The 27180-nt window shown below is 37.0% G+C and overlaps 1 protein-coding gene across 4 annotated transcripts in view; it reads left to right on the forward strand.

Moving 5' to 3' along the window:
- Rbcn-3A (rabconnectin-3 alpha) overlaps nt 1-27180 on the forward strand; it is a 984230-nt gene that overhangs the window by 12705 nt on the left and 944345 nt on the right. For 3 of the 4 annotated variants that reach the window (XR_016549602.1, XM_090406519.1, XM_090406521.1), the window contains exon 2: nt 22018-22144. Coding sequence is in view for 3 of the 4 variants with exons in the window: in XM_090406519.1 (XP_090262645.1) it covers nt 22058-22144 (87 nt within the window). In the remaining variant the exon portion in view is untranslated. The remainder of the gene's footprint in view (nt 1-22017; nt 22145-27180) is intronic. The other variant, XM_090406520.1, reaches the window with a different exon arrangement.

A 27180-nucleotide genomic window follows, 5' to 3' on the forward strand; every position in this document is an offset into this window, starting at 1 on the left:
TTAGATTGGTTACTTACCTTCCTATCGAGTACAATCCCACCAACTCACAAATTAAAAAACTCCACAGGCTCCTTAAGAAGGTCACTTCTTGGCCTGTGGAAATCACTAACAAATTAAAACCATTTAACTCCATACCCCCCCCCCCCCCCCCGTATTTATGGACTCCCAAAAATACATAAGGAAAATGTGCCATTACGCCCCATAGTGGATGGCATTGATTCCCTCACATACAAACTAGCTAAACATTTGGCCAAAGCTCTCACACACACACAATACTGGCAACACACCTTCACACATAAAAATCTCAGCCCACTTCAAAGCCAGCATAGAAAACCTTACACTCAAACACACTAACATAATGGTCAGTTTTGATGTTTCCTCCTTATTCACAAATGTCCCACTCAAAGAATCCTTAGAGCTAATCCAAGCTAAATTTCCTCCCGATATCATAGCCCTATTTCAGTTCACAATAAACTCAGGCTATTTTGTTTGGCAAGGAAAATTCTACAAACAAATAGAGGGGGCAGCCATGGGTTCTCCACTCTCCCCACCCTTGGCCAACTTTTATATGGAGACTTTTGAAGAGAAAGCCTTAAACTTTGCCCCACAAAAACCAACCAATTGGCTTCACTATGTTGATGATGTGTTCGCTATTTTGCCACAAGGCTCCGATGCACTCCTCTCCTTCCTAACACACTTAAATAACCAACACCCCAGAATCAAATTCACCCTGGAAGAAGAAAAAAACAACTGCCTTCCTTTCTTAGACACACTAGTCACCCGCCAGCCTGATGGAACCTTGGTTTTCTCAGTCTATAGAAAACCCACCCATATAGGCAGATACATTCACCAACAATCATTAAGATACTATACAACAGGGCTAAACCTATCTGTTCAAATGACAGTGCCCTAACCACAGAACTAAACCACATTCTCGACACTTTCTCAGTCAATGGATACTCCCCCACAAAAAATCCAAAAAACATTGAAACCAGTACCCCCCCCCCCCCCTCACAACAAGGATTACTCTAAATCCATCACCATACCCTGTATCCGAGGCACCTCGGAAAGAATTACAAAAATCCTAAAAAAACATGACTTAACTTCTTGTTACAGACCGTATAAAAAAATTGCCATCCCTTATCTGCTCTACTAAAGACCAACCTACCCCCCCCCCCCAGACCAACCTGGTGTATACCAGGTCCCTTGCAACTGTAAGCTGTCCTACTTTGGCCAAACAGGCAGGACAGCAAATATCAGAATTTCAGAACACAAGGACTACATCTGGTTTCACCAATACAGCCACTCTGGTCTTGCTGACCATGTGCTGGATACCTGCCATAGAATATGGTGGAAGAAAGCCACGATAATACACTGTAGTAAATACAATTATGAAAGGCTTTTAATGGAATCAGCTTCAGCCCCAAGAAACAATCGAAACCTCAACAAATTTGGCTGCATGAGACTGCCTCAAATTTGGGAAACCTACATCAGAAGACCTTCAGCTCAATCGCCCAAGAATACCAACATTGCCCGTTAGGGGGCACCATCAGGACTTCAGGAGAAATAATAGCTTCCTGCTTCTTCCTCACTTACTGTTTGTTGTGTCTGTGTGCACGTGTCTTGTTCTTAAGTTTCTTGAAAATGGCAACATGACTTTGCTGAAAATAGTATATTAAAATTTATTTTAATGTATATCCTAGTTGACGTTGTAATTTCCTTAAATTATTTAATAAAAAATGCATAACCAACATCTAAGCCTTTCCACGAGGGTAACCTAATAGTTTGGTAGATCGAGGTGATGTAGAGAACTTGCAGGATGATTTAGTTATACTGTCAGTAATCTGTGTGTGTTAAGGCATAAGTGCTGGGACAAACTCGTGTTAGAGGCTTAATGGAATGCGACAACACATTGAGAAAGGATTTAAAATATTATTTAATTCTTCCAATATTTTGTCCGAGTCACTTCAACAAAAGACTAGAGTCATAACTAGATAGGCCTCTCTGTGGGCTCTGATCACAACTTAGGATGTAAACTAGGATCTCAAAGTATTAGTGTTTCCCATATTTTGGGAAGATTAATGCAACGTATTTATTTAAATTAAGCTGATTTCTGAGAGCAGTTGCAGATTCCAAAAATTGTCTTTCTCTTCTAAATTTCCTGCGATGGATATTCAATGTCTTTTTCCAACTGATTCTATGTGCCATATCTAAAGCATGGTCTGCAAGGCTCGATTGACCATAATCATAACCGGAGATGTTGGCTGATCTTCCTATCTGGCCATAGTAGGTCAACTTGCAAGAATTGGACACTTTATATACTCCAGATACAGAGAGAGAGAGCTGATCTTTGTAGAATGTAATAAGGATAGCAAAGTTTCAGTTTGGTTTGAAAGCCATGCAGAGATTGTATTTCTTTAAGACTGGCTATTTTTTTCTGAAATGCTTTGGACATAGGGGATGATGATAGCATTACTAAAATCTTTCTGAAGAGTAGCTCCAGGATTGGGGGAATGATTTTAGTAATTTTTTTAATAAGTGGATTTTAGTAATGCCATCATCATCTTCCCCTATTTGTTGAAACTGTTTTCACATGGTTATATAAATTAAAGATGCCAAGAAATTATATTCTTGGTTTCATCTTTTATCCAAGTGTAAGCAAATGAAGTCTGTACATGAAGTAACTTCATGACTGGGCTACTTGTATATAGAGGCTAATGAATTCATCAATTGCCTTAGTATCCCATAATGCAAGGTCCAGTCATGAAGTTACTTCCTGTGCAAACTTTGTTTGCTTACACTGATAAAGGATGAAACCAAGAATAAAATTTCTTGGCATTTAACTTATAGTATAACGAAGTGAAAAACCTTCAATAACTATCTCTAAATCTGAGTATTTTAGTAATAAGTTGAGACACATTTTGACTACTTGTATATGGGAAATATGACTTCTGCATTAATTCAATCTTGGTATCTCTTCTGGGTCTGGCTCCCACTGATGAGACCTCAACAAAGGTCAAATGAATATAAATACCTGTGGTTTATTTCTTAACGGTGTATATTAGAACACAGAAAAATAAGTAAATAATTAATTTATTAACTTATTGCTGATAGTTCGCTGGTGATATAACCAGCATCTTCAGAGCACAAAACACAGTTTGTCACAATACGCGAGACTATAACAACATGGTATAATCAACGGACTAGTTAAACAAAATTGTAGCAGCAACACAAAGACTAGAGTCCTGATTTTGGCACCCTCTAAAAAAAATAAAAAAAAATAATAAATAAAAATTGCAGCTATCACATAAGACTAGAGTCCTCAATAGAGAAAAAACCGGTACTAGTTTTTTCTTAAGATGACTGTCTCCCAGATTTTAGGCAAATTTATACAGCCATATTTGTTGAGATTTGGAGTGTTTCAGGGCTTCTGTTGCCTCTAAGAACAATCTCTCTGACTTGTAAGAGCTTCTGTGCAGTACTTTTGTGTTCTTCCAGTTGATTCTGTGTGCAGGGGTATCCAGAGCACGTTGTGCTAGGCCCGACTTGCCATAGTGATAATGCCAGACGTATCTTTTGTGTTCACTGATGTGGATGTTCACAATTCTTCCTGTTTGACCGTAGTAGGCTTGATTACACGAGCAGGGTACTTCGTAGACATCCTGGATATGCTATCCTTGGGTGAGCAGATAAGGGTTGCTAATTTGCCGCACGGTCTGAATGTGGTGCATAGTTCATGTTTATTAAGAATTCTTGCAGTCTTTTCGGATGTGCCTTTAATGTATGGGAATGGAGACTGTTTTGTTGTAGTTCTCTGTGGTGGATAGTAGGAGGGGTTTCTTAGGAGCGTTTAGTATTTTGTTTATCTTATGGGGATTATAGCCATTGGCCAAGAAGGTGTGGCGTAAGTGAGCCAGTTCAGCAGCAAGAGCATCGTCATTGGAACAGATTGCTCTCGCTCTGTGGGTTAGCGTTTTTAAAATGCCATATTGTTGAGAAGGGTGATGGTGTGATTGTTTGTGTAAATATCTCCTTGTATGTGTGGGTTTTCTAAAAACTGAAAATGATAAGGAACCATCTGGAAGACGTGTGATAAGTGTATCTAGGAAGGGCAGACAGTTATTAGCTTCCAGTTCCATTGTAAAGTGGATTTTTGGATGGCTATTTAAATGTGTTAAGAATGTTTCCAATGTCTCTAGGCCATGTGGCCAAATAGTAAGCACATCATCAACATAGCATAGCCAAAGTGTTTGTTTGATACCCCTGCACACAGGATCAACTGGAAGAACACAAAAGTACTGCACAGAAGCTCTTACAAGTCGGAGAGATTGTTCTTAGAGGCAACAGAAGCTCTGAAACACACTCCAAATCTCAACAAATATGGCTGTAGAAATTTGCCTAAAATCTGGCAGACAGTCATCTTAAGAAAAAACTAGTACCGGTTTTTTCTCTATTTAGGACTCTAGTCTTATGATAGCTGCAATTATTGTTTTTTTTTTTTAGAGGGCGCCAAAATCAGGACTCTAGTCTTTGTGTTGCTGCTACAATTTTGTTTAACTAGTCCGTTGATTACACCATGTTGTTATAATCTCGCGTATTGTGACAAACTGTGGTTTGTGCTCTGAAGATGCTGGTTATATCACCAGCGAAATATCAGCAATAATTTAATAAATTAATTATTTGCTTATTTTTCTGTGTTCTAATATATACCATTAAGAAATAAACAACATATACGATGAACACATAAGTCTGTCCACTCGAATATAAATACTTTATGGAAGGCTAGGAAGAAACGTTGATTTGAAAACTAGCAATATGACATATAAATGCTTATGATATTTCATGGTGGAAATTATATTGTTCTGTCAGTTGATTTTTGTATTTATAAAGAAGCATTCTATGAGATATCAAATTTTTGGCTAGGCGGTATAGAATTATGCAATATTCACCATATCGCATAATAGGTGTTTCATAATATTCTTTCTGTTTTTAATATTAGAGGTTTTTTAAATGGTTCCATCCTCTTAGTTCAAGTCTTAGGGTCAATTGCAAGGATGACTGGAGAGCGATCCCAAGCAGAGAAGGCCGCCTCAAGGTGGTTAACTCGGATAAGGCTAACCACCTGGATATCAGTCATCTCTATGCTTTAGTTTCAATTGATTTTTTGATTGTTCATCAGCATGTGACTGGTGAAAAAGGAAAACTGATAGCCTCTGGCTGTATGATGATGATATAAAAGAGCTGAGGCCTTTCTTTTTTCTTTCTCCTAATACTATCAGGCTCTCTTGCAGCCCTATACTGACTTCTCTAAGTTTATAATAAACATCCCTTTACTATTTCACCTTAATAAAGGTCGAAATTGGTCTGAGTAGTGGCCCTTCTCATGAATAGCATTATACATATCTGTAAGGATATGTTACTTGCATTATGGGATACCAAGTCAATTGATGTGAAGTCATTAGCCTCTATATACAAGTCGTCCAGTCATGAAGTTACTTCAAGTGCAAATGTTTTTTGCTTACACTTGGATAAAGGATGAAACCAAGAATATAATTTCTTACATCTTTAACTTACACAATTCCTTATGTCTGAGGCACTTCAGAAAATATAGCCAGTCTTAAAGAAATATGTCTGCATGGCTTTCAAGCCCCCACTAAAAGCTTGCTACCCTTATATGCTCTATTAAAGATCAGCTCCCTCCTCTCTCTCTGTGTGCCTGGAGTATATAAAATATTCTTGCAAGCTGGCGTACTATGGGCAGACAAAAAAATTAGCCAACATCTGCATGAAAGTACACAAAAAATACATAGTAATCACAACTATGGTCAAAGCATGCCTTGCAGACCATGCTTTAGATATGGCTCATAAAATCATTTGAAAAAAGACCAAGTTCCATCATAGTAAATTTAGAAGAAAAAGGCTATTATTTTTGGAATCTACAGTAGCTCTCAGAAATCAGACATAATTTAAATAAATATGATTGCATTGAACTTCCCAGAATATGGGAAATGCTAATACTTCAAGATCCCAGTTTACATCCTAGGATGCCACCAGGTGCCTACACAGTGGTTGTCCATGTGTTTCCAGTTAGTTTTGTGTTGCCTTTGTGTGTGTTAAGTCTCATATTGTACTAAATGACGATGTCTCAGTGACAGAGATGAAATATTGAAAGAATTAAATAATATTTTTAATAATTTCTCAGTCCTGTTTCACTCCATTAAGCTGCTAACATGAGATGCTGACAGTATAGACAAAAGATAATAGATGCCAATTTATTATTATTATGAAGAGAAATCTCCAGGGAGTCAAGGACTCATCGAGGGAGGCCACATACTACAATCACCAGTTGTCATACGTATTCTTGAATTCATTCACACTGCTTGCACTCACAACATCCAATGGCAATCCATTCCAATCATGTACCATCCTATGAGAGAAAAATCTAGTCCTTATCCCATTCTTAGCATTCATTCTCATCTTCCAAGAATGAAAAGGATAAGAGGATTAGCATCCTCTTATCCTTTTTGCCACCCTCCATAAATTGAAAAGTTCCATCAATTGAAATCCCGTATGACCCTTTCAGAAGTTTGATCTCAATCATATCACCCCTCTTTCTCTCGTTTGCTAGTGTCTGTACTCTACAAATTCTCAATCTGTCTTCATAATCAGTATTCCAGAATCCTGATATCATTTTTAACACTATCCTTTGCACTCTCTCCAATATATCAGAATCGCAACGGAGACCAGACCTGCACACAATAGTCCAAGTGAAGTCTTATCAAGGCCTTTTAAAGAGGCAAAATGACATCCTCAGCTTTACATGTGAATGTTTGTTTCATCATTGCAATTATCTTTTGAGTTGTATTTACAATCTTTGATACATGGCCCTGAACTTCAACTTCCTATCTACTAACACTCCAAGATCCCTAGCCTCATCAGTTTCTTCTAGCATAATCCCACCAATATAATATGACATATCTAATCATGCCAAAGTGAATGACTACATTTACTGACAATGACCTGTTCCTCTTGTCTAACTCAGTGATAACATTGTTGTAGAATGTGAGCAATTTGTTAAAACATGACCTTCTCTTAGTAAACCCATTTAATGTGGAAAAGTGTAAATTCTGCTCGGTTAGCCTAGTGGCTGTGCGCTTAGCAACCATATGCCTGGGGAAGGAGTGTCCTAGGTTTGATTCCTGTCGGTGATCTGAGGAGCTGAAGGATCTTCCTCAGCCATAGCCAAGTTAGCTGGTCTTGGGCATGGACAGTAGGGTTTCCCCTTAGCTTATCCTGGGGTTTTTCATCCCACAAAGCAGGCAAACCAGCCTTAAGAACTCAACACTATGGACATAGGATACACTGGGACATCAGGCTGATCACCTTATCCTGTGAACGGTTTGAGGTCCGATGATTAATAAACCCTCGACACCGCAAGGTAAAAAGAGGGCAAAAAAAAGGAAGATGATACTGTACAGATGGAAATGTACTCTAGGAAATTGCTAAAGCAATGATTTGGAGTGTTTGTAGATAGATTTGAGGTTCAGAGGTTCATATAAAATGGCCATGATTGCTCATAGGATTACTTGATTACTGAAGAACAAGCGGAGATATGAAGGTTATCATTCTTCTTTATAAGGTCTTGATATGTGTGGATACAGTGTAATGTTTGAAAGTTAATTAATATTTGAAAAAGAAGGGATATGATAGAAATATTTAAGTTGTTAAAAGTGTTTTATAAGATTGATATAGAAGAATATTTCAGAACTGGTGGGCAGGCAGAACAAGGGTAATTCCTGGAAATTCAGTAAGAGTGTAGCTAGCAGTGGTGTAAGGATTAGATCTTTTGTTTGGAGTGTGCTGTAATGACTGGAATGTGTGTCAGTCTGTGAGTTCAAGGAGGGAGGGGGAGAAAGAGAGAGAGAGAGGTGATAATAGATCTTATGTAAATAGTTTGGAGAAATATCTACCCGAACTATTGCTGTGAACTTAGGCTATTTTTTCTGATGTATCCTTAACATATGGGATAGCAATGGTATAACTAACTTTTCATGCGCTCCCCTTTTTTTTGGGGGAAAAAAAAAAAAAACTGATAGAAATAGATTGGTTAATTTTTATCTTTAATCAGAAACATTGTAAAATTGGCTCCGATGGTGGCGAAATTTAAAATTTGAAAATGAAAATATAATACTGATAATTTTTTTTGATATCCCATTTCAGGTCCCCTTCATCCTGGGCCCTGTACACCTGCCTAGTTATGGCACTGTGGGATAGTAATTGTATTTTTTTCCTCTCTTGGAACTGTTTATACTGCAAAGCATTATTATTATTCGTGAGACCTCCAAGAAGTACAAAGACTCATCGCGGAGGACACCTACTGTACAACTCTCCGTCTCCACCTCTACTTGTACTACCAATCACCTACATCAATGCCATCTACTGCCCTCCACCACCACAGCTAGTATTTTTTTGTCTGTAAATTGCGTGTGTTCTGAAGGGCCAATTTGTCTGTATGCGGGATGAAAAACCCTGCTACCTCCGTATAAGATCGGCTAACTCACCTTCAATTGAAAAAGTCCATATGAAGATTCCTCCCGTCATGATGAGAATCGAACTTAGGCCTTTTCTAATCGAAGGGCGCAATGAATGAATCGTGAATCAATTATGAATCATGAAACATAGTGTAGGTATTTTATCAGAAAATGAAATGATGCCAAATTATATTTCTGAATGTCTGGTATAGATTTAGGCTGATAATGATACTAACTTAATGAATGAAATGAACACATTAAAATAAAAATTATATTTATTTAACTATTATGCTGATGTTTTGTCATGGTGACCAAAGCAATGTCATAGGCACAAAAATAAGTGTACTAGTGGCAAACAAAGCAAAAGGTAACCAAATAAACTGAGTATCCTATAGTCCTAATTGGCACTTCATTCTGGCATGGCAAAGCAGTCTTGAATGTTGGATTGAAGGTCTCATCTTACAATCATAGTCTCCCAGATTTTTATAGCCAAGATACAGCTGTATTAATTTAAGTTTAGGCAAGATAGAGCATTGGGAGATTCCAAGACTAGCTTCTTGGATTAATGCTTATAAACAATAATTATCTGCCCTTCTTTGACACTGTAGCCACACATCTATCCAATGGATAGTTAACTTTTTCATTCTACAGAAAACTGCCAGCTGTGTGGCAAAATAGGTTGATGCATCTATTGTGGACATGCTGCTCTTACCCTGCTTTTCCTCCAGTTTCCTTCAGAATACAGATAATTAAATATCCATTACTGTCTCATGCATGTGGCGTGCCTCAGAATAAGAGTAACAAGCCTTCTGAATCAGCAACAGTTATTAAAAGATATACAGCATCCAAAACAGGTCTTAAATATTTGCTTGGCATGGATAGGACCGTCAGTATGAGTTTCTTTCTGAAACACCTAGAATTGCAGACTACCATGCAGTTGACAAGGAATCAATAAATCCAGGAAGGCTAATTGGTTTTGTTTTTACCACACACTATATCACACTATTATCCTAGTCAAAAAATCAGATGAAGTATGAGCAGAACAAACAAAAAAAATATTTAATGTTTGTTGTGTTCATACTTCATGTTCTGCTGAGGATGTATTACTTCAAGAGTTGGATTATATCAAATCAACTTTTTTAAAAAATGGTTTCAGTAATTCCTTTATTGCCAATGCATTCAACAATTTTTAGGCTCTCTAGCTTTGTGTTTCAGGAAGAAATCTCTAATATTCCTCTTCCTTATGTTAAAGGAGTATCTGAACAAATTATGAATGTTCTGAGGCCTCTTGACATCATTGTGTCTTTTCATCCTCTCAAGAAGATTTCCACTTTCCTTATCTTAGGACAAGCTTTGTTCTTGATGTTTTCCAGGCATCTACCAGATTCCTTGCTCTTCTGGCCTCTCTTATTTCTATGAAGAACATAAATCTTTTAGATGAAGAACATAAATCTTGTAGCTAGTACCATGAATCCAAGCAAATCTGGCTTGGCTGAATCTTGCCTTGTCATGTATCATCTACTCCTTCTAGGAGGTTGACTACCATGAGCTTCCACCTTGTGTGGTTTTGTTTCTCTCTTACATTCTTCATAAGACAAAAAAGGTCCAGTCCTTAATATTTCTCATCCAATCTGTTCTTTGTCTTCCTCTTCTTCTTTTTCCTTGCATCATTCCTAAAAGTGTTTTTGTAGGAATTCATGCCTTATTATTATTATTATTATATTATTATTATTATGTGACACCTCCAGGGAGTCCAAAGACTCATCGAGGGAGAGTGTGCCAACAGCATCGAACGATTGATCCTCTTATAACTACTAACCGTGCTCAAACTTGTTTAACTTTTTGCTGAACCATTAGTAGCAGAGGCTCTACCAATCGACCAACATTTGCTGGCGATGTGACCAAGGTAGGTGGTTTTCCTTTTCCTAATGGTTTTCAACAGAGTCCTATCTTTTCCAATCATCTCTATTATCTCTAAATTAGTTTTTTTGGCAGTCCATGGGACTCTAAGGATTCTTCTGAGGATCCACATTTCAAAGGCTTTTAGTTTATTTTCACAATATTTTAATATTGTCTAGATTTCTGCTCCATATAGCAGTGTTGACTATATATACATAGCATTTGGACAGCCTAATTCTTGTTTTTGTGTGAATTTCCCTTGAGGTTAGAATGTTTTTCATGCTAACAAAGGTTGATCTAGCAATTTCTATTCTTCGTGACATTTCCTTGTCACACTTTCCATTCTCTGTAATTAGTTGACCCAAATATACATAACTCTCTACTTGATCTTAAGTATTTCTTCTGATCTTAATATTATTTATATTGGGTATTTTCCCTTTTTCACTTGTTACCACCATGCTTTTTTTTTAAGTTGAAATTAATTCCTTATTTTTCACTTAGTTTCAGTCTCTTCTAGTAGGTTTTGACGATCTTTTTTATTTTCATTTTTTTCAGTTGTTTATAGTTCTGCCTCTTATGCTGACTCCTTTAATATCTGCTAATTGTTGGAAGATATTTTCAGTATAGAGGTTAAACAATATAAGAGAAAGAACACAGCATTGTCTGACACCCTTCTTTACAGGGAATTCCTCAGAGATTTCTCCTGATATTTTTATAGAGGCAGTTTGCTCCCAATATAGATTTATCAGTAATCTTTTATCATTACCATCTACTTCTAATTTTTTGATGCATTCTATTAGTTGTTCATGATCTATATTGTCCAAGGCCTTTGTGTAGTCAATAAAACATAAGAAGTCTATAGAAAGAAGTCAAGGTCATCATCTGAGCATACACATATATACAAAGAAAGAAGTTGTCTCAAATTCTTATCATCTTGTTTCTTTGTATATATGTGTACTTCTTTCTGCTTCTCCAGATATCTTTCTATAATAGTTTTAACGTTGAAGAGTCCTTATCTAGTATCTTTATTTTCCTGAAATCCAGACTGTGTCTCATTAATTTCCAATTTTATTTTATGTTTATTTCTTTCTAGGATGATATTTAACATTACTTTTGCTTTCTGACTGAATAGTCTGATTGTTCTGTACTCTTCACATTTGATTGTTTTTAATTTTTTAGGTATTGGTCGGAATGTCAAGTGCATAAAATCTTTTGGCAGGTGTCCAGTTTCGTATATTTTGTAATTTCATGTATTTGTATAACTTTCTTTCATACTTGCACAGTGATCAGAATACATTATGAAAAATTATGGAGACAACTACCATGTTAGAGCAAAACTTTAGTTTAATATAAACCAAAATGAACACTCAACGTTTCAACCTTCATATCATGGTCATCATCTAGAGCATACACATATATATACAAAGAAACAAGATGATGAGACAAATTTGAGAAGAAGTAATAATGTATTATAGCCTTATCATTTAACACCTTTATATATTCTGCCATAATTCCATCTATTCCTGGAGTCTTTCCTGTTTTCAATTTCCTAATGGCATTTGTTACTTCCTAGGTAAGAATAGTAGGTCCCTCCAATTTTCTTGCAATGGCTTATCTATTCTATCATGATTGTAGAGTTCCTTTTAATACTCTGCCCATAGATCCTATATTTTATCTTTCTCCATTAGGACGTTTTCACTGGCATCTAATGCAATGAGAACCTACCTTTTTCCAAGATTTGATAATTAGCTCCCTAACTTTTTCATGCAGTTCTCTGGTTTTGTGTTTTTTGTCCAAATGCTCAATTTCCCTGCATTTTTGTTGAGCCATAGTTCTTTTGCAGTCCTACATTCTTTCCTGATTTCCTTGTTTAAGTTCTTGTAATGAGGACAGTTTTTCTGTTTCTTTCTTTTTTTTTCTGTCATTTTCAGTGTTTGTCATTCATCCAGTTCTCTCATCTTCTTCTCAAATTTGGGAGTTGTTTGTTTTACTACCTTTTTTTTATGCCCTCTTTAAATTTCTGCCATCTATCCTCAATCTCATCTTTAGGGTAAGGATACCTGATGGAATCAGGAATGTTGACAGCAATGGGTTATGCTAGTTCCTTTAAGAATTTCTTGATTGTGCTAGTTCCTTGTATTTCTTTATTTTTAACGGTGCCAAGGTCATATTTTTCAATGTTTATAGGTTTCATGGTTTCTTTAATTTTATTGCTCTTTAATGATACATGGTTTTGGTCTGATCCAATATCAGCCCTCTGGGTATGTTTTGGCTTTTAAAATGTTATTCCGGAATCTTTTTTTTTTTTTTTTTTAATCATTATATAATCAATCCGGTTCCTATATCGCCGGAGCTTTTCCATGTGTAAAGTCTTCTGGGAGGTTGGGGCTAAACAAAGTATTTGCTATTACCAGATCATTTTCTTTGCAGAATTGTATTAATCTTTCTTCTCTTGGATTTCTGTGTCCCAGGCCTTTATTTCCCATGCAGGAAGAGGTCTTTTCTGAGCCTACTTTAGCATTTAGATCTCCCATAATGATAGTTATGTCATCTCATTTGGCATTGTTAAGTGCATTTTGAATGTCTTCATAGAAGTGTTCTACATCTTCATCTGGGTAATCAGAAGTAGGCATATATTTGGACGATAAAAATATTAAAAGGTTGAGCTGCAATTTTGATTGTGACAGATTGTCCAATACTTATGGCCCATAAGTATTGGACAATCTTATTTTTTAGTGCAAATGCTACTCCATTTCTATGACTGTCTCCTCATGAGTATATAATTGAATGACTTGCTCTGTTTATTTTTCCAGTATTAGTCCATTTGACTTCACTGATACTAGCAGTGTCAATTTTCATTGCTTCAAGTTCTTGTATAAGGTTATCTAACTTCCCAGCTTCATATATATGAAGAAGATTCTTGGTTTTCAGACATGAAGGATCAGGAGATACTCTCCCCAGAGAGTTTACGGTATCTTCTTCATATAGATATTATTTCTGGGAAAACTCCCATGTTACTCCTCTTAACAAACTATTACATTTACAGCTATTTTGCCTGCTTCTGTTTAGGAGTGCCCCTGTTTAAATGTCATTCGCTTTTTACTCAAGGATTCTTAGGGCATTGTAGGTGTATATTTACCAATAAATATATGTAGCATAAAGGAAGAGAAATTTGCACATACCTTTTTCTGGGTGCTGTGGCTTTTTGAGCGCTGAAAGAAAAAAAGCCACAGCACCCAGAAAAAGGTATGTGCAAATTTCTCTTCCTTTATGTTACATATATTTATTGGTAAATATACATTTACAATGCCCTAAGAATCCGTGAGGTAAAAAGCCAATGACATTTAAACAGAGGCACTCCTAAACAGAAGCAGGCAAAATAGCCGTAAATGTAATAATCTAATAATCTTCTATATTAATCTTCTTCATATGCTTTTTTCATAGTATCTGTCTTGCATTCTCCAGTTTCTTTCTCTTCTTCCCTGTAATTTTTCCAAGAGACAAAAGTTGCAGAGGATGTCTGTATTGCTTAAATCCGACATGGTTATCTGTTTCATGGTTTACTATGGAAGGTTACATGGTGAGTGAGGTTCCTGTCTCTTCCATGGTGACTGGCCATGTCTCTGTTTTGTCTGGGAGTGTGCCCAGACTATGTCACATAGTTTGCTGTCATGCCTTTATTACCATTGTCATATTAAATTTTGGTCATCTGTTAACTCTGCCATTCCAATTGTCAAGTGCAACAAGGACAAGACACTCTCCTTCACTACAGCATAAAATGCTGCCCCCCTCACTTAGTTTTGCATGCACTTGAGGCACGGTCTCAAGGTGTGGCTGCTGGTGCACTCTATAGCAACCACAGCTGGTTCATTCTGCCCAGCCATCAAATATTTTGGTGCGACTGCCGAGCAGGTAGAGGTACTTATCCCTTATACCCCCTTGGCTGAATATTCCAAGCTTCAAGTTTTGTGAAAGAAAATGAGATTTTAACACAGGATTATATTCATTATAAAGAAAGTTGTGAGATCCTTTTGTGTCATCCAAATTTCAACAGATCTGATGGTCTTCAGTTATCCCCTTTGAAAGAAATATTATATCACCCCTCTAATAATTCTTAATTTTTAATATATACAGGGTGGTTCAAAATTCCACGCACAAACTTTGAGGGGAGGTAGAGAACATCAAAATCAACCATATCGACATAGGAAAGCATGATTGGAAATGCCACCGGTATTTCCGATCATGCAAGGCAGTAAGTGGTGTAAAAAACTTTATTAGACGTAACTGAACAGTTCAATAGTAGCTGGATACATAATATGGTTATACATCAGGTGCTCAAAGTTTAGCAGTGATGCATGCCTGACACTGACGATGCATTGATTGCCATACATTTTCGAAAATATCTGGAGTTTCCGGGATATTAGCAGTGGCGATGGAGATTCTTGCCACGAGATCCATGTCAGAGCAACAGGCATTTTGTACATCGTGGCTTTAAGGGTCTCCCACAGAAAGAAATCAATGCTCGATAAATCAGGTGAGCGTGGGGTCCATGAGACGGGTCCACCATACCCAATCCATCGAGCCCCAAAGGACCTGTCCAAATACTGATGCACAGAAATGCCAAAATGGGTTGGAGCCGTGTCGTGTTGTAACCATATCTGCCAGTGCATGGTCATTAGAACATTGTTCAGTAATTCCGGCAGAACTTCTTCCAGAAAGGTTTGCTACTTCTGGGAGTCCAGTCGGGGTGGTAACAGGTATGGGCCGACTAAACAGTTAGCGACGATACCTGCCCATACATTAATGGCGAAGCGTTGTTGTGCAACATGTTATCGCACAGTGTGTGGGTTCTCATGGGCCCCCACATACATGAGCATTGTGGTGATCGAAGATCCCTTCACGGGTAAATGAAGCTTTATCCGCGAACAAAACACAAGTTGGAAAATCTGGGGCACTTTTCTGCAGAAACCACTGTGCGAATTCCACACATCGAGGATAATCTTCGGCCATCAGTAACTGGATTCATTGCAGATGAAATGGATGTAAGGATTCGGTGCAAAACGTGCAATACACTGGATCGAGCTGCTCTTATAGTAGAGGCAACGGCAAGTGTGCTTGTCTCGGGATTATTGTCCATTGCATGCAACACCTCCTCTTCCATGATGAGATTTCACATCGATCGTGGCCACCCACTATCATGCCTACGATCTCTGAATGATCTATAGTCACACAAATTCTGATGCAAATGTGCAAACATTTGTGCGATACACGTCTGTTTGGGTACCTTTTGCGATACGTTCGTACAACAGCTCATCCATTACCATCAGCTAACCTGTAAATGAGGTGCATGTCTGCCATCTCAGCATTCGTAAAATGATGCATGTTCTTCGTCCAATGTCGAAAGCTTGAATGAGGAAGCTCCAATTGCTTACCTGGAGTGCTGGCAAACCACGCCACCTATCACTTTCTGGTGGCATTTCCGGTCATGCTTTCCTATGTGAATATGGTTGATTTTGATGTTCTCTACCTCTTCTCAAAATTTGTACGTGGAATTTTGAACCACCCTGTATATATATATATATATATTTATTTAATTAGGAATTTTAATGACTGTTGTCTTATTTAGCTGTGATGGCACTTTTTTTAGAATTCTTCTGCTATTTGTATTTTACTTATGTTTTTTTATTGAATTGTACTGAAGATGCCTTCAATACTAAGATAAAATATTTACATCTATTAAAATTTATTCATTTGTAATTCCTCAAGTTTATACAAATATGGTTGCCTGAATCTGTTAAAAAAAAACAAAAAAACTGAGAAACTTTTTCTGAGACTGTTAGTCTGCATATAGAGCACAGTGTCTAGAATTTGACTCTTAATTTTGCGAACATCAGGTTCAATGTAGCTAACATGCTTACGCAAGCTTTTTTCTTTCTTTTAACCTTTTTTTTTATCACTTCTGGTTATAGGTGTTCTCCAATTCTCTCCATCTGCTTCTATCCTGAGCTTGTTTGTGCCAGAGAGTTCCAATTGTTTTTCTTATGTCATGTGACCATCTTCTTTCAGGTCTTCCAGCTGATCTTTTACCTTCATATGTTTGCCACTCCAGTAAAACGTTTGTCCATCTGTTGTCCTTTAATCTTGCAATGTGTCCTGCCTATTTCCATTTCTTTCGAAGTATGTTTTCTCCAATATCAAAAAATTTTGTTTTAGCTCTTATTTCTTCATTTCTGATTTTATCTCTGAGTCCTATGTTGACCAGACATCTTTCCATTCTTCTTTCTGTTTTTTTTTCTTCATTTTATCTATTATTTCCTTTTTGATTGGCCAAGTTTCTACTCTGTATGTCATAACAATACATGGCAGTACACATTGGTTGAAAAGTCTTGCTCTGTTCTCAGATTTTATTTTGTTGTTTAAAAATCTCTTCGATTTTCCAAATGCTGCCCATCCTATTCCTACTCCTACACTTCTTCCATGACTCGTTTCTTCATTGTTAACAATTTTCCTAAATATACGTATTCATCTACCTATTTCAATTTCTTTATTGTTTACCTTAATAACATTGTGCCTTTCATCCATATCCTTTTTGGTTTGTCATTATTTTGGTTTTCTCAGAGTTAATGTCTAATCCAATTTCCAGTGATTTAGTTGTTAGATCTTTTATCATTTCTTTTAAATCTTTCATATTGTTTGTAATAATAAGAATATCATCAGCAAAACTTAGACGATGCTTGCTTATGCAAGCATTGCCTCCTAAAAGTAATCTCTCTAACAGCTAGCTCTTCGTAAATTATGGAAAGACAACAACATAATTACTAGAGCTGATAAGGAAATGCTACTGTGGTGCTCACTACCAATGGCTACACTTAAAAATGATTGTGTTGCTCAGAGAATACACTAATAAACTGCTAGGTTGACCTTACTAATTCTCAAGAAAAAACATTTAAAAAAGGCTGGTACTTAAGGGTCAAAGCTGTATAACTGAGAGGAGACCTCCACATAGCCTTTAAAGGAATGCGGAGAACCGACCAGGGCTTCTGACCTAATGTCCAATCCTCACCTTCTCGTGGTGCACCCTGTTGGGTATCTACTTTGATACTGAACGAACGAGGATGGGCTGGCAATTTGGGATTTAGCCGACCAAATTGTATTCTTAATGGTTAAAACCAAAATAAAAAATGATGGTACAACATGACAAAATTTCATGCCGGCTGGGGCGTTGCCTGGTTAAACAAGGCTCCCATTGTTTTCGCCAGGGAACCAGGGCAAACAGCAAAAAGTCAGCTACTGGAACAAATCTGAAAATAAACCCCAACTCAACATCACCAGAGTTAAAGATCGGTACTATCAGCATAAGAAGCCTGAATGGCAAAGAAATGGAGCTAGGTGAGGAATTAGATAAGTAACAGATCGACATAATAGGGGTGACAGAAACAAAAAAGACAAAAACCGGTGAGATCTTTCTGAGCAGTAAATACAAAATGTTATATTCAGGCAATGACAATCAAGGAAAAGAAGGAGTAGCCATAGTATTCAACACAAAATACGAGGCTAATCTTCTTGAATGGCAATCAGTCTCAAGTAGAGTAATGTGGGCAAATATGAGAATGGGGAACTGGACAATGAGACTTATTGGTGCCTATGGTCCCACAGAAGGTTCTACTAAGGTAGAAGTGGAGGAATTTTTTGAGGCTTTAGAAAAAGCAACTGATACAATGAAAAAGGAAAAGTTGGTCCTTGTTGGGGATCTAAATAGTAGAGCAGGAAATGATTGTGAGACATACAAAAATATTTTGGGAAAATTTGGAGAAAAGAGCAAAGCTAATAATAATGGCAAATATCTGTTGGATTTCTGCTCAGGACATGGACTGGTTATTACTAACACCATGTTCCAACATAAAAATGTGCACAAATTCACATGGAGAGAAGAGGCTAGGAATAGGAAAAGTCTCATTGACTATGTTATTGTTGATAGTGATGTTTTCTCCCTGGTGCAGGACACCAGAGTGTACAGAGGATTTGAAATTGGAAGTGATCACTATTTAGTCTTGAGCAGGATAAAATTGAATTTCATATTGAAAAGAATAACATGTAAGAAAGTTTTAAAGCGAATAAAAGTTGAGCAGCTCTCAGATGTGAACTGTAGACTAAAATACAGAAATATTATTGAAAAGAAAATGAAGGAGTTTGAGAACAGGAATCAAACCTTGGAGATTCAGTGGCAAACTCTGAAGGAAACATTGATTGATTCTGCCAGAGAGGCATGTGGTGAGGTTGTGTGCAAGGATAAAAAAATCAGAACTCCCTGGTGGACACAGAAAGTTAAAGAGGCAGTGAAGGAAAAGAAGAAAGCATATCAAAAGTTCCTGGCAAATAAGTCAGCTTTTACTCTTACAGAATACAGAGACAAATGTAAGAAAGCTAAACAGTGTGTAAAACTAGCTAAACAAAAGTCATGGGAGGACTTTGGCAAGAATATAGAAAATAAATATCAAGAAGGTGGCAAAATATTCTGGAAGTTGTTGAAGAAGCTTAGGAATGGAGGAAAGAGTGCTGTAAAAGGAATTAGAGATGATGAAGGTGAAATGAAAACAGGAGAAAAAGATATCCTTGAAGTATGGAGTAATTACTTTGAAAAACTGCTAAATGAAACAAGCAGTGATGACAGCACAGTGATAAAAAACACTGACCAGGCATGCATGTAATAGATATGGTATGAAAGTCAGCAATAAAAAGACAAAGACAATGAAAATAGGCAGAATCATTGAAAATGTCAACTGTGTTGTGAATTGAGAACCTGTGGAACAAGTAAAACATTTCAGCTACTTAGGCACAATTTTTACTGAAGATGGTAAACTAAATATAGAAATAGACAACAGAATCGGCAAAGCTGGTATCGTGGGAAGTCAATTGAATAAATTCATATGGAATAAGAAAGAAATTAGTCGGAACACTAAATTAGCTGTATACAAGACTGTGTTCAAACCAGTTTTAACTTATGGATCTGAGAGCTGGGTCAGAAGTAAAACACTTGACCAAAGACTAGAGACCGCAGATATGAGAGTCCTGAGAAAGATTAGAGGCGTGAACAGATGGCATCAATGGCAATATCATATTAAAAATGAGGATATTAGGAAAGAACTTGACATTGTAAGCATCCAGGAATGCGTTAGCAGAGCTAATCTCAGATGGTATGGTCACTTAAATAGAATGGGAGAGGAAAGATTAGCAAAACAAGTGTTCTCTGTCAGGTTGGCACGAAAACGACCCAGAGGAAGACCAAGATATAGGTGGATTGATACGATACAAAGTGCCTTAGACGATAGAAATATAAGATCTGATAATGTTGGAGTCTTGACAAGTAACAGACTGATTTGGAGGAAAATTGTAGATAGGAAGTTAGTAATGATGTAATTTTTTCATGTAGTACTGTCATATCCTGTACACCCCTTGAGGGTACATAGCAGGAATTTGATGATGATGATGATGAAAAGGCTTCTAAAAATGTTGCTTCTCTACTTCCTGAAGTAGTTAAAACACTGAAACCTTTTAGTTCTCCACTCAAGATATATGGATTGCCTGAAATTCATAAATCCATTATCCCTCTCCATACCATAGTAGATACTGCTGACCCTTCCTTCCCCACTAGTCAAGTGATTGGCTAAATCTTTACCTCTACATTCTGGCTGCATGTCATCTTATATCAAAAATTATACCCAATTCAAATATTTTATTCGAAACTTTGTTTTAAATAATAATGATATCATGGTGAGCCTCCTTTCTGATCCTTAAATTTTATTGAAAAATGTGATTCCCCTTGTGACATGATTAAATTTTTCATTTTTCCATCCATACTGGTTACTTCACTTTGAACCATATATAAACAGATAAAGAGTATACAGTAATGGGCTCTCCCCTCCTGTAGCCAATTTCTATATGAGCATTTTGAAAAACATGCTCTTGATGTTGCTTTCTCAAATCTTCTAGCTGGTTAAGATATATTGATGATTTGTTCACTATTTGGCTGTGTTACCTAGGAACATAACTCTCTTTTTACTTAGGAACATAACTCTCTTTTCCTCCACCTCAACAGCCAGCACCCCAGAATCCAGCTCACTGCAGAAAAAGAAAATAGCAGTATCTTCCTTTGCTAGATACTCTAATCACCCAATGGTACCCTTTCTTTCTTAGTGTACAGAAAACCCACCCATGCAGATAGATACATGCAAAAACTTTCTCATACTCCTCCTCTGAATAACATGGTGCTATTAAAACCCTTGTCAATAGAGACTCCAACTTCTGTTCCAACCAGGCTTCTCTCACAGCTGAACTCTCCTTTATCCATCAGACTTTCCTGTCTTATGGCTATGGTGTCAGAAAAGATGAACAAATTGGTTGTTCCTTCCATCCCCCCATCAACATACGGATTACAATTATGCTATTACTGTTCCTTATATATGAGGTACATTGGGGGAAAAAAAAATAGCCAAAACTCTGAAAGAAATATAATTTTTTTTTGCCTTCACATCACGTGCAAACTTTGCTTGGTTAAAGGATGAAACCAAGAATATAATATCTTGACATAAGGTGTGACACCTTTAAGCTACTTGTGTATGGAAATATGACTTCTGCATTACTTCAACCTTGTATCACTTCTGGGTAGTGGTGCTTCCCATAAAGCATAGCATTATGCATGTCAGAAAGGATGTGCTTTGCATTATGGGATAATAAGGCAATTGATGTAAAGTCTATCTCTATATACAAGTAACCCATTCGTGAAGTGACTTCATGTGCAAACTTTGTTTGCTTACACTTGGATAAAGGATGAAACCAAGAATATAATTTTTTGGCTTCTTTAATTTATAGTAGAACTAAGTGAAAAAACTTCTTTCAACATTAATAGAATACCATATGGTATTCTGTTAATTATGCCTCTTGAGCTGCATAACAGAAAGAAGTACTTTTATACATGGCAATTAATTTGATCAAATTATAGGGCAAGGAACTTTGTTCTTTGCTCTGTTAGTTAATTCTTATAATAATAATTAATAAAGGACTTTATTTTAATATCCTTTATTTAGGAAAATAGTCCTTTATTTTACTTAAATATAAAGAGCTAATAAGCTTCATTTCGGCAACAAAAACAATATCCCCTTAATTTAAATAATAGTCCTTTATTTTACTTTATTTAAAGAAAAAATTAATGAAATGATCATAATTATCATCCTTATTTAAAAAGAGCTGCAGTCAAAAAACATGTTCTAATTCAAGGGTGTCCCATAAAAATAAAGTTTTGGTTATCTCTATATCAGATGAATAAAGATTTAATTAGGTTGCTAGCCATTATTCACTCATTGTCTTACCATTATATCTGTATGTATGTAGTTAATTTTCATATCGCAAATTTTATAACAAATATAAATAGTTATGGAATAGTTATCTTGGTTTCAGGTACAAATATAGTAATTATTTTTAGAATGCAGCATGTCAAGAATGTCAACTTTAATCATACATTTTTTTTTTTCTTCCTCGATTTTGTTTTTATTATTTGTCTATTATCTAACAGTACTTGCTTTGCATTTAGCTGGAAAAGTATTATAGCATAAACTTAACTACAGAATAGGATGAATTGTCATCAAGTGCTAACTGGTGCAGCAAATGCTGGAGATCATTGCTATGCAGTGGGGAGTGTTGAAGGTATACCTTTCACTGTAAGTGATTATTTTATAAGAATTTTTTTTTATTCATTGTTTCTCAAGGTATTTAGCATGAAGTTATCATTATTATTTTTATATTTCTTAAATAGCCTATTTGTGTTCACTTTAATAATGAACACAAATAGGCTATTTTATAATATTTTTTACTGTTTAGTCCTTAACATATTTATTTCAACCAGCAGTATAATTTGGTCATGTTTATTCGTACAGTTTTGTTACAGTTTTTTCACCTATTTGGATAGAATATAATACTTGACAACAAATTTTAAGGTAGTATTCAGTTTTCATCTATGTTTTACCTTAGTGTAGGCAAATAAAAGTCTGCATTGGGAAGTATCTTTACTACTAATTGCATAATGAGAACATTTAGGTGTGCTAGCATATCTAACATATCAGATGTGTCCGCTTGTCACCAAATTTAACAGCCTTCTTTTATTTGTCAAACAGCTTGTTTGACAAACAAGCTGTAAATTTGAAATTCCACTCAAGCATGGATACTTATGAATGTCTTTAGGTAGTATGCAGTTTTCATCATCTATTGTGAGACTACTACTACTATACTTATTAGATACCTAATCTGGTTTGAAAAAATACCATATTAGGTTTACAGCATTTCATAGGTGGGATTCACATAAAACAGGAAAAGTTAAACTCACAGCAGCTGAAAGGATTAAGGATAACTTGTAGTAAGTGAACTATTCTCGTTATGAAAATAGCTAGTGAAGGAATTATTAGATAAAAGATGTGATGTTAGCTGCTGTCATTATGCAAATAGCTAGTTGTAAAAATATTGTACGTGCATACTTTTCTCTGCTTTGAAGATGCCAAGAAATTATATTCGTAGTGTAATCCTTTATGCAGGTGCAAACCAATGAAGTTTGCGCAAGAAAAATCTTCATGACTGAACTACTTATATATAGAGGCTGATTACTTCACATTACTTGCCCTAGTATCCCATAATGCAAAGCACACTCCCCTTTCAGACATACATAATACTATGCGTTATGAGATGGGCCACTACCAAGACTAGTTTTCAACCTTTATTGAGGTATGTTAAAGTGTGGGGATACCTCTCCTATAACTCTGAATGATCTGAAGACCACTCTAAATCTCACTGAATGATCTGAAGACCACTCTAAATCTCACTGAATGATCTGAAGACCACTCTAAATCTTACTGAATGATCCTAAAAGAACGCTACTAAACTCATTACTCTTGACCTGAATCATTCCAGGACAGGAATAATTCAGGTCAAGAGTACTGAGGTCAGGTGAGGAACAATTGTGCCACCAAGCAGAGCCTCGCTTCTCCCTAGAAAGCAGGTCCCAAAGTACAAACGTTGCCATCAACGTAACCAGACCCACAAGAAATTGACAATTGACATTTATGTCTTTAGGGGTGAAGCAAAATGCTTTTCATATTCCCTGCTATCTGTTGTGATTACAGTGAGGGTAAAATTTACGAGCAGTTTGCTCGCCCTGAATGGGCATGGAGATTATGCATCATTATAGGAGGCTAATATAGCTTTTGGTCTTCTATATTTGAATATGTCCGTTTGGCTCGTATGCTGCAGCTTGTTAAACCAAATCGTTGGGATGTGTGGACATCTTTAGGAAAAACTTGGATGCTAAGGATTGTAGAAAAGAGAGAATATAGGGAATATTTGTGTCTCTGTAGAGTTGATTGTTTCTAACATACCACGGGGCTTTCAGAATCATTCTCAAGCACTTGTTCTGCACTCGCTGTATTTTGATAATGTTAGCATTAGAGGTGTGACTCCAAGCCGGAGAGGCATAGGTGATTATAGGACGAATCATCATGGTATAGTTGCAATTTGATTCTGTTGCTGAGCTTGCTATTTCTATTAATTAGTGAATAGATCTGAGCTATGGCTTTAGATGCTTTTGCGCACACAGATTTGATGTGTTGGTTGAAAGATAGCTTTTTGCCGAGAATCACACCCAGGTAATTTGTTTCTGTCTGCAGGGAATTTTAGTATTGAATAGTAACACATCTCCTGCAGGAGACATTGGCCTTTTTGAGAAAAGGCTGAGCTTTTCAGGGGGTTGACTTCCAATTTCCACTTGGAGAACCAACCCTCCAGCTTTAGAAGGTTTTCTTGAAGCGTTCTGGTAATGAAATGGGGTCTGAGAGATCTGGTTAGTATTGCCGTATCGTCCGCATATAGGGCCAAAATGGAAGTCATTGGATTGTGTGGGATGTCTGACATGTATACAGAAAACAGCAATGGAGCCAGTAGAGATCCCTGCGGCACTCCAGCAAAGATATGGTGCTGGACGATGTAGAACCGTTGATTTTAACTTGCATTGATCTATTCTGAAGATATGAATGGATTAGATGAACCATTTTTAGTGTGGTACCGGCTCAGATAAGTTTGTGCAGGAGTCCAAAATGCCAGATTTTTTCAAATGCTTTGGATAGGTCTAGGAAAACAGCTCCTGTGCACTGGTGCCAGTTGTAACTGGTGGTGATGTATTCGACAATTCTGTGGATTTGCTGGGTAGTACTATGATGTTGCCAAAAACCAAACTATTCTTTAGGGAGGATGTTTAGGTCATTTACTGAGGTTTGGAGTCGTGAGAGGATGACCTTCTCTGCAACCTTACCCAGATTGGAGATGAGACTGATTGGACGATAATTCTGCAGTAAGTGTGGGTCTTTGCCTGGCTTATGTATAGGAATCACATCAGCCAGTTTCCAGGTGGAAGGAAAATAGTGAAGTCTTAAGATTGCATTTATTATACTGGTCAGGTGCACTATAGCTTTTCGAGGCAGCAGCTTGATCACCCTGTTTGAGATGCTGTCAGGAGCTTTATTGTTCTTAAGTTTTTTAATAATATCATATAATTCAACAGGTGATGCAGGTGCAATATGGTCAGCACTGGTATCTGGGAGGTTTAATACATGCCTAACCTGTCTGTGGATTTTGTACAGATGATTTGAAATCTAAGTTGTTATAAGAAGGTTTGCAGTGATCCTCAAGATTTTTTAGTATGGCTTCTGCCTTATCTGCATCTGTTTGGACTAGGCCCTGTTTTGAGATTATGGGGGGAAGGGATCTTTTTTTTATTTTTGATGTTTTTCAGTAGTCCCCAGATAGTGATCAATAGGTGAGGTAGACGCTAACTTTTTATCCCAAACTTGGTTTCTGTGAGTTTTAAGTGCATCTCTTACTGCTCCATTCAATCTATTAAGCACTGTCTTGTCCTGAGGAGCGCGAGTGTTATGAAATCTCTTCCTAGCTCTGCTCTTCTCTCTGATCAGGTCCAAAATGTCCTCAGGCAAACGATCAGGCTTGGGAACAGGTTTCTGGAAGGTTGCAACCATTATAGTGGACTTAATCTGTTGGGTGAAGCTAGTCACTGCAGATTCCACATCTTCTGGTGTGCATATATGAGGGCTGGATCCAGTTTGATCCCTAAGTGCTTAAGACAAGCTCTCCCATGATATGCCTGAATGAGAGGGAGGAGACAGACATTCTTGTTCTCCCAATTGCAGTAGAATTGGGTTGTGATCTGATGACAGCTCGTTTAGTGATATAAGGCTGTACTGTAGTTTAATGTCTTGCAGGATAGCTATATCCAGGATGTCAGCAGTGCCAGACGTACTGAGATGAGTTGGTTCAGTAGGTCCAGCCACAACAGCATAGTTTGATCCTGTGTAGCTAGAAAGGATGCGACCATTTTGGTAGATTTACTGTTCCAAGCAGGATGTTTTGCATTGAAATCTCCAGCGATGACGACCGGTCCTTTTACTCCAAGGATGGCATTCAGATCTGAGGTCAATAATGTCATTAATGGAGGGTTGTATGCAGAAAAAATTTTAAGGTTTCCAATTGAGTTTGTGAGGACATTAATTCCTGTGATTTCGAGGTTGGTGATAGTAAGGTTGGTTATTGAATGATGATTGATATAGTTTTTGATAAGGGTGGCTGTACCTCCACCTCTATACCCAAGTCTGTAGTTTCTGTAAATCTGATACCCTCTGATTTTCAAGGTGTCAGCAGGCCTCAGGTGAGTTTCATTAATCAGCAATATATCTGGGTTGTATCTATTATTAAATTCCTGGATTTCTAACAGTTTATTTTTTATACCGTTGGCATTCCAAGCAATAATCCTAAGAGAGTTTGGAACGATTTTTTTCCTATGCATCAGAGACTGCAGATAATATGGATTGGGTTTGTGGTAAGAATCTTTTTGTGACACTTAAGGATGGATTTGAGTTGCTGAAATCCTGCAGCATGTTTGCAAGAGAAGAGGTGATAATAGCTGATAGATTTGAATGTGAATTATTCAGGTTCTGCGTTTGTACTATCTGTTTGGAGTGGACCACATCAGCATATGTTCTCGCTTGATGTTGAAGATTCGTTTTCTTAAGGAGCTCAGTTAATGATGGACGAGCACCTGTTGTCATGATCTCACTCTTGGAGAACTGAGGAGCCTGAGCTTCAGGAACTCTCGCATTAGATGACGAGGTAGATTGATGATTTGGATGATTCCATCTGTTTTTGGGGTGATGTATACACCCTCTAAAATTAGCAGGGTGAAGACCTCCACATGTAGCGCACTTAGCCGGGGTGGATTTTGGCTTGGCGCAGGTGTTTGTGGGGTGATTCTCGCCACATTTTAGGCATCTGAACTGAGCTTTGCATAGCTTTTGGGCATGGCCAAATTTTTGGCATCGGTGGCACTGCCCAGAAGATGCTTTCTTTCTCAATGGTTCTGGGGTGATTTTGAGTCCACAGATTGATTTTAAATTATAGATGTCTTTGTAAATGTTATGAATTTCTACTAAAACTAAAGGCATAGGTGTCTTATTTGATCTAAACATTTTAGTGACCTTTATGGGAGGTAGATCCTGTAAGTTGAGGTCAGTAACTATATCATCCATGTCAATATCCTCGGAGACTCCTCATAGGACTACTTTCAGATTTTTTTCGGAGGCAAGTGAAAATGTGTGATATTGTGTTCCTCTTGCGTCCCGCTCCTTTGTAAGATTTCTATAATCAG

The sequence above is a fragment of the Typopeltis vanoorti genome, chromosome 16 (assembly GCF_054136105.1).
Source record: "Typopeltis vanoorti isolate ZY-2024b chromosome 16, IOZ_Tvanoo_1.0, whole genome shotgun sequence".
Classification (NCBI taxonomy): domain Eukaryota; kingdom Metazoa; phylum Arthropoda; class Arachnida; order Uropygi; family Thelyphonidae; genus Typopeltis; species Typopeltis vanoorti.